The 14,807-nt window shown below is 35.5% G+C and overlaps 1 protein-coding gene across 1 annotated transcript in view; it reads right to left on the minus strand.

The window, feature by feature from the left end:
* The window catches only part of LOC137390774 (nischarin-like), a 28,545-nt gene that overhangs the window by 7,256 nt on the left and 6,482 nt on the right, over positions 1-14,807 (minus strand). Inside the window, exons 5-13 of the mRNA XM_068077093.1 lie at positions 14,390-14,454; positions 14,007-14,102; positions 12,937-13,032; positions 11,003-11,140; positions 9,065-9,209; positions 7,654-7,763; positions 6,157-6,285; positions 3,328-3,432; positions 939-1,118 (exon numbers count right to left, since the gene is read on the minus strand). Coding sequence (XP_067933194.1) covers positions 939-1,118; positions 3,328-3,432; positions 6,157-6,285; positions 7,654-7,763; positions 9,065-9,209; positions 11,003-11,140; positions 12,937-13,032; positions 14,007-14,102; positions 14,390-14,454 — 1,064 coding nt within the window. The remainder of the gene's footprint in view (positions 1-938; positions 1,119-3,327; positions 3,433-6,156; positions 6,286-7,653; positions 7,764-9,064; positions 9,210-11,002; positions 11,141-12,936; positions 13,033-14,006; positions 14,103-14,389; positions 14,455-14,807) is intronic.

Consider the following 14,807-nt stretch of genomic DNA (forward strand, 5'->3'; position numbering starts at 1 on the left):
TGCCGGTCCTAATTTTGATAAAAATAAGGCTTGGCAAGTTTTAATAATGATTTTCGGCCAAATTAATCTGTCTATTTGTGTATAATCTGATCAGATGGATAAGTTTTAAGATATTGTCGACAATTTACAAAGACTTGGTAACATATTTAAATAGGTTTTTATGTGTTTTGTATCGTTATTATACTTAAACGACTCCATTGAACAATGGTTAAATTTGTTGATGAGATTTTGGTACAAGGGTTTGCGACGTTGTTGATGAATAATTTTCGTGAGTTGTGTGCACATGCATTTATCATAAAACTCTCAAACATTCACTTCACTCGTGTTTGGTCGTGGGATAACGAAAATATTTTAATTTGTAACAAATATGTCAGGACTATTTTTGTAAACTAAAACTGTCTATGGAACCTTTCAGATAATCTTGTAGCTAATTAAATCTGTTGCAACACAACGTTTTTCTCTAGTTTGATTCATTCCAATAAATTAAATCTTAATTACTTGATGAATTTGTATCATCAATGTCTAGTGTTTATTGAATGTGTTTAGAAATCAACAGCACAAATAGCTGCACAAACATTATGGAAATCGCACATTATTGGTGATCCATAGCAGATAATTAATACGCTGAGAATACTTAAACGGCAACAAAAAACATGACAAAAAATCTTGGCTCTCACACGACTAAGGTCGAGTCTCTTTGATCAATCGAATTTTTGATGAAAGATGTAGGTGTCGATAGCTACAGCAGATATTCACAATGTTTGTAGCCAGGCAACAATCAACACAGCTACTAGTAATGAGATAGCATTTGCCATAAATAGCCTGCATTGTAAAAGCGTGTACAATCAAAGGATAACCTACAGAGATAATTAAAAGATAATCTACATGATTAGCAATCATTACTGTCTTAAGCCATCTGGGAACCATCCTTGGCTTACCGTGGAAGAGTTGGTCTGCTCTGCCTGCTGGTCTAGATGCTCTAGTTTATCTGTCAGAGCAGATGAATCCAAAACCTTTGTACTGTTAGTATTCAGATCTGTCAGCCGAGATTCTGCTGTCGCTTCTTGAGCTGATGTTTCTGCCCCTTGAGTCGAGGTCCCCGCCCCTTCATCCGACTGCTAAATATTATATTAAGCCAGACTAACATCAAACCATGGCCAATGTGAAAAAATGGTAGAGCACACCTGTTTGATGACTCTATCAAAGATATACTGACCACGCACACACTTGCAAGAAGTGTTCTGATCCTATGTACACCCATTGAAGATGTACTGATCATATGTACACCCGTTGAAGAAGGACTGATCATATGTACATCCGTTGAAGATGTACTGATCATATGTACACCCATTGGAGATGTACTGATCATATGTACACCCGTTGAAGATGTACTGATCATATGTACACCTGTTGGAGATGTACTGATCATATGTACACCCGTTGAAGATGTACTGATGGGATGTACATCTTGAAGATGTACTGACCGAAAACCCACCTACTAAACAACCCAAACACATCCATCATCCACTGCTATAATTTTATACAAAAACACCCAGCTAGCTAGCACTCGAAACTGGACTTTACGTCTAACCAGAAAGATTAACTTCTCATAATTACAACATATTTGAGAGAACTGACATCAGCCTTTATAATATAGGTATGCAATTTCTACTGCAACCGCACGAGCATACTTAAATCGATCAGATATCTATATGAACCATATGATAGACAAAATTGATCTCAAACAAGCTTGTACATTTAGGTTGTACCCAGTCATACTGTCTGTTGAGTCATCTAGTCAAACAGGCTAAGTTTAAAGCACATCAATTATATCAGTACTGTTTCAGCTTATTCCAGTTCCTCAATATCTTGGCTTTCAAATGAGCCATTGTTTGACATGGTGAGACAGACATTGGTTGGTGTTTATAGGATTTCCCCAGAGCTCTACCACAGAAATGTTCAACGGTGTAGGCTAACCAATTATGATGTCACAATTTTCATATTCGGTGTTGAAAATGAAAACCAGTTATTTATCAACTATGATAAGGATGCTAGTGGCAGGCGAAGGTAGGACAACTCAAGAGAACCAATAAAGATGACAAAGGAATCAGTGTCATTAGCTCTCCATGTACAGATTATTTCTATGATAAATAGCTCAGATTCCAAGCACCATACTATGTTTTTCGTCAATATTATGCGCTAACCCTCTCTTTTTATTGTGATGTTGAGTAGCATGGCTGAGGCTAATAGATTTCAGGGATCGCGCGATTTTGCGAGAGTGCAATTTACATATAGTCCTCGGGCCACGCCACTGCAGGTCACAATTTAATCAATGTGATTTTACTACCTTTATCAACAACAGTATATTTATTGAAGCATAGTCATATTTAGAAAGCAACATGAAAAATGATACGAATTCTTCAGATAATAATACTACTACAACAGCGACTACTTCCACAATCTATTAACCCAGAACATGTATTCGTATTGGTCGGGCGTTAGCACGATCCCCCGGCATTGTTGATTATCTAGAATCCTCATTTATTATTAGCGCTTTCTGGGTTTAAGAGCACCGATTGTCACAGAAAAGCGCAGCCTCAATGGCAGCGAAAGGGATCGACGACTAAATGCTAATTATGACATCACATTGTGGGAACCACAACCAAGTGTTTTTTTTTTATTGCAGGACATACTTTTGACACCCTGTTTTTCATAGTTCCATTATTCTTTGTGTATTGAATATAGGCTCATTCGAAAGCCAAGACTCTGAAGTACAAAAATATATTATAAAAGTACTGATATAATTGATGTGCTTTAAGGTAATTTGTGTTTAGTACATCCTTCAAACTAAAAATTGGATCAAATCTCTGCTGGAAACATATCTATATTATTAAATCCCATTTTGACACTGTGTGTGTGCGTGCGTGCGTGTCTGTTCGTTCGCATAAACACTGAGTTTCCAGATTGTTAGGCAAATTTTATCCAAACTTGACATGCATATGCTCTGGGCCTTCAGCAGGTCACTAATAGATTTGGTTTTGAAACTCCGTCGGGTTCTTGATAACCAGCCTCTTAAACACCCACCCGCAGGCTATCAGATTGAAAAAGAAAACAATCTCGGACATGGTAAGGCTTACTGATTGTTGGCAGTATAACATCGTTAGACCCTGATAACTTTTTTACCTACCAGATTCTTCAACTATTTCACTAAATGACTAGTTTGAATGATTGAATCCATCGTCTAAAAATGTTTATGCTAGTTGCAACTGAATGGTCAAACTAGCCATGAATTTCGAGTGGTAAAGGCAATAGTGGTACATAATATACCCGCTGTAAAGAATTGCTGGAGGGGCGCTTGGCACGGTCTAAAGCCATGAGAACAGCTACGGTAGACAACTCCTGCTCAGTGGCCTTCACATTGTCTAGAGACAGCTGAAAAACATATGAGACAAATAATAAAGCTAGGCCTCTAGTCTATAAAAATTTTTAAAGGATTTGTCAGAGAATAAAACCTCACAATTAACACGCAAAACAGAAGATCAGAGATAAGTTTGGAACCTAAAACTTAACTTTCTTTTATTCAGATTTCATGACTTCACTCTTTGAGTTACTAACTAATTCTACTTGTCTTGTTTCATGCGTTCCTATCTAATTTTACTCATGTCTTGTTTCATGAGTTCTCATCTAATTCTACTCATGTCTTGTTTCACGAGTTCCTATCTAATTCTACTTATGTCTTGTTTCATGAGTTCCCATCTAATTTTACTCATGTCTTGTTTCATGAGTTCCTATCTAATTCTACTCATGTCTTGTTTCACGAGTTCCTATCTAATTCTACTTATGCCTTGTTTCACGAGTTCCTATCTATTTCTACTTATGTCTTGTTTCATGAGTTCCTATCTAATTCTACTCATGTCTTGTTTCATGAGTTCTCATCTAATTCTACTCATGTCTTGTTTCATGAGTTCCTATCTAATTCTACTTATGTCTTGTTTCATGAGTTCCTATCTAATTCTACTCATGTCTTGTTTCATGAGTTCCTATCTAATTCTACTCATGTCTTGTTTCTTTCAGCTCTTATTTAATAGTAAATGCAAACAGGATGGTGGAAATTGAAGGATGTAATGTAAAAACTGTCAAAATGGCAAACAAAAATGTATAGTTCAATGGTTGGTTTAAATTTGCCTAGTTCGAGTTGAAATTAACATCTGGTGCAAATTCTTATTGCCGGTTCTTCTGCCCTTCAACATTAGCAAACAGCCTACACTACTGTTTTCGAGTCTCTTCTTGAAGTGATGAAAAAGGTCTCTTATTGATTATTATTATTACTTTATTAATTTAATTTTCTAAATATATTATAGTAGTATTTTACATATGGTTTGTTACAAAGCTACATACAATACACTCATTTTAACACCATACACAATTACCTAAACTACCTACTTGTTGTTAAGCTTTTGGGCTGGCAAATGACTCAAACAGAATAAAATGTTTTGCTATTAAATTATTTTTTCTAAAGTACAACAATTTGACAGACAAAGCAAATGTAAGATTGAATTAGCCCCACACATAAAGGCTTGATGAGACAGCCAACACACAGACTCAGCCTCTACTAACCTAGGAGAGACGACTCCAAGCGTTGCGTGTCAATATCTACTCAAGCACACGCAAAGATTATTTTATAAAATTAGCACTACTAGGTCAGCAAGGTGTTTAGTGGCTTGCTTTTTACAAAAAGCCTTTCATTGTCCATTAACATGTTTTTCACCTTTCATGTTTCCCTGCGGCTAGTACCTCACAATTTAGACTGACGGTTGTGAATTTTACCAATGATATACAGCCCCCACAAAGATAGGCGACGGGCATCATGTGAGCGGGGCTTAATGATCGAGCTCTGTTGGGATGAACCCAAACACGGCAACCGAACAAACAAATATGCTGAATAAAGCCTCTTGTAAATTTACAAATATTATGAACAATAGTGGTTATTTTACTGATCTGTTGGTTTCATTTTGTTTTCCAATAAATACAGTTGCCCAGTATTGTCACCGTTATAATCAGTCAGTTGCCATTCACAAGCATTCACGATATTAATAGTCGCAATCGTAAAATAGCTCAAATTCGATTTTATATTTAGATTTTGAGTATGAAAACTACACTCCATAGCTTTGCCTGCTGTCCCATATTATTGGCCAGGTAAAACAATGTGACAACGATGAAAGACTTTGTCATTTTATATTAGGGGTGGCAAAATATTAATCTAAAATTAGGAAAAAAAGACGGTTGTTCGGGTGATTTTGGGTAAATTATATTTAACTTTACGCATATACTACGACACCTACCAATTTCAAAATTGGTAAAAGTAAATAATTTGAAATGTTTTATTTTCTATGGATCCATCTTTTTAGTTAGGTGTTACCCCTACACTGTAGAAATTCAAGGTTTGCTATTGTGAACCACGGGGCCTACTGACTGAATGAGCTAATGAAACAATAACAGCGAGTTGTGTTTTTCAAAACCTAACAAGGCAACGCGACCGCCACGCGAGAATTGTGTTAGCTCCGAAACCCAGGCTAGCACAATCCTAACAGAGCGCGGATCATTAAACCCCGCCCATATGATAGCCGTCGCCTAATCTTGGGGGGCTGTATATCATTGATTTTACGAAGAGAACTTCAACACAAATTTTTTAAAACAAAATTATGAAAATACCATAAGGGATAATCGAACTAGCCTTTATTAAATCTTAGTGAGACCAAATTTCCAATTCAGCCTTAAATGTTAAACAACGTCCATAATATCTGTAGTGTTAAATGTTCAATAACACAAAACAGCACAGAGAATTGCCTGACACCAAAGAACAAAAACAGAAAGATCATTTTTCATTACTTTTTGTCTACAACACTACGTTTTAGGATTTCTTTACTTCTGCGAAGATCTTTTTTAAAAATAATCTTTTGAAATTCAATTGAAAACTAATAATTTTTAATTCAATTACTACCATATATACCCTATGCTTTTACATAGTCTCTTTTTCTAGTGTAAACACTATAATAAAACTCTTGTCATGCTCTTAAACAATTTAAAACAAAACGTGGAGATGTAGAAAGTATTCTAAATTGCATTGGCAAAATAAACATCAAGGAAAAGACAAACCTCTTTAGCTCTGCCTTCGAAAATTTTGAAGACCTGTATTCTGTAATCTGGAATTACAGTTACGGAGTTGCCTTGAACAATCAGATGTTCCAGCAAAGGGAGAGATCCAACATGATTGAGCTCCAGAACCTGAGTTCAAAGTGAACACTCAATGTGAAGGTTGTTATCGCATTAGCCAGACTCACAGGCTATTTGTTCTCATTTACGATCATGACAGCAATACCCAAACAGGAAAGATGCAAAATATGGTAGAGAATCTACTTTAAGTAACACAATACATGTCTTTTACAGTAAAGCAAATGGTCATAAAAGAGCTGCAAACTTAGAATAAAAAATATTATTTCTGGGTTTAACAATTAATTCACTATTAAAAACTAAAAACTAGCATGGCCATTTTATAACCTCACATCCACTAAAAACTAAAATATTCTTTTTATATATAATAAGATATATATTGTATACTTTTTGAAAAATTTGGCTTATGACAAAATTGACAACACCAAAATTAGATTAGCTTCCCTCAGTCCACCCTTTGAGCCGTGATATGTTCAAATGCTGTCAAATTCGTAATTTTTCTGCTGCCTATACAACATTGCATAAAAGTGTGTAAAGCAGAACATTTTGCAATGGCCAAAAGTAAAAGATTTTGCATGTACTTTAGTAGTAATGTTGAAGTAAATTAGATAAAAACCAACAATAAAATGATAATGAATTATGTTGATTTTTCACATGATTAGTATAACAGTATAGCCTTGTATTGTATAGCAGTGTTGCCTTGTATTGTATAGCAGTGTAGCCTTGCTTATCATGAGAAACAGAAACACAGTATAAAACTAAATTCTCCAGCAATGTGTACATAAAAAATTAGGCTTGATAACAATGCAGCTACATGCATGCAGGTAAAAAATTTGTTTTCAAAACAGTTATTAGACTAAGCTCTACAACAGTCTCAAAAACAAGAAAATGTCACAATAATGAGTTTCCTATAGCATAAATACATTCATTTTGCCTAGTGTGTTGTTTTTATTACTCCAATTATTATTAATATTATAATAAGTATTTATATTTTATTTATATATAAACTTAATCATATATATATTTAAATTTATATAAATAATTATATTAGTATCATATCTGTATATTATATATAATTATAGAAACATTATGAAGACAATAATTTCATTGCTTCATTGGTCTGCACTATTGCTAGTGGGTAGACCTTCTGAATAAATTCTTCACTGCAGATTATAGCAAAGTTGTCTACCCATAACCGTTCTCTCAAAATGTGTAGAGCTTGCAACAGAATTGATTATAGCACTTGTCTAAAGTTGTCAGCTATATTTTCAACTTACGCATGAATGCTCATCAACTTAAATGAAAATATTGGCATGACAGTTATGACAAAAGGCCACGTCACGCATTCTTCACAAGTGACCTTTTACCGAGTTCATTAATTCCTACAAACAACCCGAGTGTAACCAAGCAGTAAATGCTCACCTGAGATATCTGGTTGTTACTAACATCCAGGTACTCAAGAGAGTAGAGCTTGCTGAAACCGGTTAACGTCTCCAAATAATTGCCAGATAGGTTTATGCTTTTTATGTTGCCTGCGAAATCACCAATACAATATAATCCTCATTCGTATCATGAGCAAAACCAAAAGGTACACAGGAAACTGGTACATTCCAAGAAAATCATTAAAGCTTTGCTATAGAACTTTTCAGATCACTGGGTGAGGTGATCTGTCAAACCTTTCTGACAGATCACCTCACCCAGTGATCTAGACTTAGACTTTACCTAGTGTAATTCAAGATAAATTATGCCATATATTTCCATTATTACCTCTGTCGCCAAACTTACGTGTTACTGAGCACAGACTTTGATTTCCATGCCTCTATGTAAGGTCTTTTGCTGCTTGTTTCTTCATTGATGTAAGTTTTCACAATTGAGTTTGATGTTTACACAGTTTGACATAACATATTTGTTCTAAAGATGAACTTGCAGTAAATTTTATTAAAATGTATCGGTATTGTTGATTAAACCGCTCAGATCAAGTAAAAGTACGATTGTGACGCCTACAGTTGCAAAAAGACCAAAGGAACAGAGACGTGTAACACTTCACCTTGAACGCAATAGCCGATATCAACTATTGTATCGGTAACAACTAGTGACGTCATTTCGGACGTATTTTACTTCCAAGCGTTTGAACCGCGATCAAGTTTTGTCGATTTTAATCTTGAAACATCCAGGCAGTCAGATCACCCCAAACATCAAAAACAATCGCAAATCATAGAAAAATACCGACACTTTCTGATAAAATTCAATAAAATTTTGTGCAAGTTAATCTTTAGAACAAATATATTATATTATTATAATATATTATGTCAAACTGTGTAAACATGTAACTGTGTAACTCAATTGTGAAAACCTGAATCAATGAAAAAATAAGCAACAAAAGACCTTACTTAGAGGCATGGAAATCAAAGTCTGTGCTCAGTAACGCGTAGGTTTGGCGGCAGAGGAAATAATGGCAGTATATGGCATAATTTATCTTGAATTACACCAGGTAAAGTCTAAACTAATTTATCTCACAGATTGTCAATTATTTATACAATTTTTGCGTTCTTTCTTGATCCTCTTTGCGTTCACTGGGAAACTCAGATAATTCAAGAAACTTTCAAGCCGTACGAGAGAAACTACTTCAAAGAAAATGTAAAATGTTTGCTGCAATTTGATGTCAGATGTTGAAAAACTGTTATGCTAGGGCAACCATAAGGGGAGGTTTGATTGCATTTGATATTGATAGCTAAAACAAACCTCATTAGACTTCAAACGATTGTCCATCAAGAATGTTGTATTAACGCTAGCAATACAAAAAAGAGAAGCTAGAAGCAACGATGGTGCTAACCTAGTCTCATATGCAGGTCAGAGATAGCTGATATCTTGTTAAGAGAAAGGTCAATATGTGTGAGATAGCTGGATGATTCCAAGTGGCGGATCTCGGCAATGTAATTGTCATGCAGATCAACGTACTCGACCTTCACAAGATATTTCTACAAGACCTCAACATAATACAGTCTCTATATTATGATCGGCTGAAAAAAACAGGTAAGAGATGTGCGGTTGCAAAACAAAAAAAACAAGAAGGATGTGATAGAATAAAATACTTGTTCCCACATAATAGGCATGCGAATAGAATTATCTTTTATGAAGTCTCATTGCAAGCTAGATGCACAGAATGTACTGATAAACAACGAATCGGGAACTGAAAATGGCTATATACTGGAATCCAAAGGTTATAGACTAGAATTCAAAGGTTATAAACTGGAATATAGAGTTTAAACCCAGATTTAAGATTATAGAGATAGCACATACTGTAAAACCTCTAATTGGACGCCACCTTTATTTAAACGCCACCTTTATTTAAACGCCACCTTTATTCAAAAGCCACCTCTATTTGACCAAAAGCCACCTCAAGCCCCTCCAAAACACAGTGCCATCCTTTAATTAAATGCCACCTCCATTTGACCGCCACTATGACATTCTTAATCCATAATAGCAAGTGATCAGTAGAAGTGTCCACAAAATTGTACTAAAAATGACTCGGTTACATCAGTAACAATTAATTCTGACGTTGTTTTTATTCGTATCGAAGTCCATTTTCCAGTTCTAAAGCTTTTCTGGCTTTTTCGTTAAAACTTTGAAAGCAACACCATAACAACAATTAATAAATGTATCAGGCTAATATTAGTTCTTTGTTTAACGCATTCTTGATACTTTAAGGTATATGAAAAATGGTTTACATTTATGATGGCATATGAATGACTAGTTTTAGGCTAAACGTTGTGCTTAGTACCCTACGGCAAAAGGTTTATCATTATTGGTGCGAAATGCAACATGTAAACTTTTTGTTCTGCCAATTGTTTAGACGCTAATATCGACTAGTTCAGCAGTGCAGAAGAAGAGTTGAGGTCAGCGACATTGTGGAAGGTATTGAACAGCCAAAAGATTAAATCATTCTAAACAAAAGCAACAATCAGAACGCAACTGGCTGAGCAAGCGGTGCAAATATTTTTGTTTCAGAAATGTTAATTTTTGTTTCGGCATGTAGTACAAGTATGCTTAGTTTATGTCACTTGTTCTTGAATATATATTTGTAGCATTTGATTGAATATTATGTAGCTTATAACTTGGAGATTTCTAGCATATTATTTGATACCATTCTTGTGGTTATCTTAACTCGGCTTACAATGGATTGACGCTCATAACTCCTCTTCTATTGCACATAAAAAGCAAGTTTTGGCTGCAAACTAGCAAACATATCAATGAGTGCAATGAGATTTTATGCACCATTAATAAATATAGTTATAAGATAAAAATATGCCTTCAAATTTAGCATGAAATAAAAAATTGAAAGCTCCAACAAACTGCAAAAAAGGGCACAGACTATAATATCATTGCAGGTTAATTGCAAGCAAAATTTCAACTGGTAAAGATCTTTCTTGGCTTCCCAATTCATATTTATGTAGAGATCTATGACAAGTTGGAGGTAAGTTAACAGATTTCTTGTTTCTAAAAGGGTTAATGTCAGTCCGCTTGAAGGAGAGTGCAAAATATAGGTGAAATTCGCTTAAGCCGTTAGAGTTAAATTTTTTCTTCCCAAAATTCTGATGAGCTATTTGAAAAATACACCGCCAGTCTCTATTTGAACGCCACTCTTATTTGACTGCCACTATAGAAAAAGGTTGAAAAATAGAGCACCATGGCGTTCAAATAGAGGTATTACGGTAACTAAGGACATACTTGTTAGGCTATCAAAGATGCAGATCATCAACCACCCTCTTACCATAGCCTCAGGTAACTCGTGCAAGTTGCTTTTACTGAAGTCAACTGAAGTGAGCTCGGGCCAAATGAGGCTTTCGTTCAGGCCGTCTGCTCCATCTCCTTCCGGTTCCCAATGAACATCTCTGCGTGTAAGAAATTCCTGCAGACATGGAGGGAAAGCTGGTCTTGATACAACGAGTGTTAATTTTCATAATTATCTTAGCAATACAGACAAATCGTAAAGAAAACTACTTTTTAGCATCATATTGATAAAACATGAATAATTAAAAAAACGTAACACAAATTTGTAAAATTTGCACTGCGCTAGTTCCGTCCATGAAAGTTGAAAATGACAAAATGGCATAAAATCAGAAAAAAATTACATTAGAAATGATAGACAATGCACAGAAGACACCTAAAATCATTGGTAAAGATGAAGCAAAAAACTATTAAATTTAATAAAGGCAATAACATGTAGTTCATATTTCAGCAGCCAAATAACAGAGCCTGTATATGTCAGACATGTAGTTCATGTTTCAGCAGCCAAATAACAGAGCCTGTATATGTCAGACATGTAGTTCATGTTTCAGCAGCCAAATAACAGAGCCTGTATATGTCAGACATGTAGTTCATGTTTCAGCAGCCAAATAACAGAGTCTGTATATGTCAGACATGTAGTTCATATTTCAGCAGCCAAATAGCAGAGCCTGTATATGTCAGACATGTAGTTCATGTTTCAGCAGCCAAATAACAGAGCCTGTATATGTCAGACATGTAGTTCATATTTCAGCAGCCAAATAACAGAGCTTGTATATGTCAGACATGTAGTTCATGTTTCAGCAGCCAAATAACAGAGCCTGTATATGTCAGACATGTAGTTCATGTTTCAGCAGCCAAATAACAGAGCCTGTATATGTCAGACATGTAGTTCATATTTCAGCAGCCAAATAACAGAGCTTGTATATGTCAGACATGTAGTTCATGTTTCAGCAGCCAAATAACAGAGCCTGTATATGTCAGACATGTAGTTCATGTTTCAGCAGCCAAATAACAGAGCCTGTATATGTCAGACATGTAGTTCATGTTTCAGCAGCCAAATAACAGAGCCTGTATATGTCAGACATGTAGTTCATGTTTCAGCAGCCAAATAACAGAGCCTGTATATGTCAGACATGTAGTTCATGTTTCAGCAGCCAAATAACAGAGTCTGTATATGTCAGACATGTAGTTCATATTTCAGCAGCCAAATAGCAGAGCCTGTATATGTCAGACATGTAGTTCATGTTTCAGCAGCCAAATAACAGAGCCTGTATATGTCAGATCATTTAAATGTTTAGTAGGAGCTAAAATAGGTTATGAACCAGAGACTGAAAAGGTTATCGAGTAGAATCCAGAAGTGATTGTAGATTAGAATCTAAAGGCAGTTATGGATTAAAATCTCAAGATGCTTATTGATGGTAATCGAAAATTAGCACTGAAAGTCAGCCTTAGATCAAACATTACCTGAATGCTAGATACAGATCTCTTGAAGGTTAGCCTTAGATCAGACCTTACCTGAATACTAGATACAAATCTCTTGAAGGTTAGCCTCAGATTAGACATTACCTGAATACTAGATACAGATCTCTTGAATGTTAGCCTCAGATCAGACATTACCTGAATACTAGATACAGATCTCTTGAAGGTTAGCCTCAGATCAGACATTACCTGAATACTAGATAGATCTCTTGAAGGTTAGCCTTAGATCAGACATTACCTGAATACTAGATACAGATCTCTTGAATGTTAGCCTCAGATCAGACATTACCTGAATACTAGATACAGATCTCTTGAAGAATAGCCTCAGATCAGACATTACCTGAATACTAGATAGATCTCTTGAAGGTTAGCCTCAGATCAGACATTACCTGAATACTAGATAGATCTCTTGAAGGTTAGCCTTAGATCAGACATTACCTGAATACTAGATACAGATCTCTTTATCTTCAACTTCGTCAAATTTTTCCTAAGATGGTCCAAGCCCTTCAATTTAGTCAAGTCACACTCTGTGAGCTACAACCAATCAGATGCTGCCACAACTTCTTCCATCGAGTTTGTAAAGAGTTGCAAAACAGACAAACCGAAGACTTAATAACAAACAGATACAGTAAATGAATCTAAGTTGAACAACCAATCAGGACTAATCAAAATACAACCAGTTGCAAAGGCTATAACAATCTCTCTGTAGCTTGGTTATGGCGGGCCAATTGTTCAGGTCATTTCGTGTCCATTTCCAATTATACTTTTTTCAACACAAGCGCAACATCTGTAGATATACATAATACACCAAGCTTGGCTTCTTGTGTCTGTGTGCTTCATGAAATTAAACTACATAAATATTTATGCACATTACTTGAATTAAATATTTAGGTAAAAGCAAACATGGATTTTATACAACTTTTGTATAAAATACAAAAGTTTTATTTTTAGTTGGAAATTTTGTTTGAAAGTTGGAAGCTAATTACGGTATTTTGATTTAGATCAGGGGTCACCTTGGCGTTCAACAGGCCGATTTTTTGGCCGTTATATACTGTAAACAATAAACACAAATCGAAAGAGCTATTAGACTATAGGCTTCACCTTGTACCTAGTTATTGTAGTAGTAGTGCAATTAATTAAGCCGTAAGCTGTGGAATGGAAGACCCCTGAATTTGGTACCGTGTTCCGAAAACCTTTTACGTGCTATTTTACGGGTAGGTGGAGAAAACTCCCAGTTCCCTTATATTTGTATTCAGAGGATGCAGTATAAAATGGTCCTAAAAGTGGGCTGATTGACCCCCCATGGAACCTTGATCAAAATAGCTTGAGTTGCTTTCCAAAAAAATTGTATAAGACACACCTGATTGCTTTTACCTAAATATCTGCAAGTCTTTTTTTGTAAATGAATAGTCTGCCGTATATGATTGTAACTGCAACCACCACCCAGACAACGCCGACTACCAATGCTAGCATATCATACATGTTAAAATAAAGCGCCGGTGACATACCTCCAGATATGTAATGGCTTTAAATATAGCCAAACTATATTCCAGATTGTTCATTTTTATGTTGCTTGTGCCAACCTCCTTTACTGCGCTTACAACCTGGAAGAGACAGGCAAGATTATGGACAAAACATACATATGGTTAAAACTGAGTGAACAACATAGGTTTGAGAATTTAGCAAACACATAGAGATTAACAGTTGTAAACATAGAAATGCGAAAGCCTGCATCATTCCTAAAGAAATGCACTGGTCTGACAGTTTACTTCTCTTCTGCGAATGTCAACTTACGGAGAGACTGAATTAGAGAAACGCATTAGGTAATGTGCTATCACTCCCATGCTATGAAATTAAAAATAAATACTGAAACATCAAGCTAACAACCCACCTTCAACCTCTTCAATCTTGTGGCAAAATCGAGGATATGACCTATATCTCTCTGTTGAGTGCTCACTACAAATGTTGTTACAAAACACTAAACAGTATAGAGCAGAACATCCTCTTTTACAAAATAGAAACATTCTGTGACAACCCATAGTATTGAATTATTTCAACTTTGAGTCTATGAAGTACTGAAGGAATGATAGGACCACAGACTATCATATGTATATGAGAAATTATAGAATAGACAGGATTCTATGACTGCGTGAAAGATGCTGCAATTAGAGATTCACGAGTTTCAAAAATCATTAGACTCTATCCATCGTTTTTTTTTTACGTCATCAAGTCGTTTGCACATGCGCTCGTTCACGAAAAAGCCGCCATATTTGTAGAAAACGATTGTTTTTCTTTGATTTATTAGTACT

This window comes from Watersipora subatra, chromosome 3, assembly GCF_963576615.1.
Source record: "Watersipora subatra chromosome 3, tzWatSuba1.1, whole genome shotgun sequence".
Classification (NCBI taxonomy): domain Eukaryota; kingdom Metazoa; phylum Bryozoa; class Gymnolaemata; order Cheilostomatida; family Watersiporidae; genus Watersipora; species Watersipora subatra.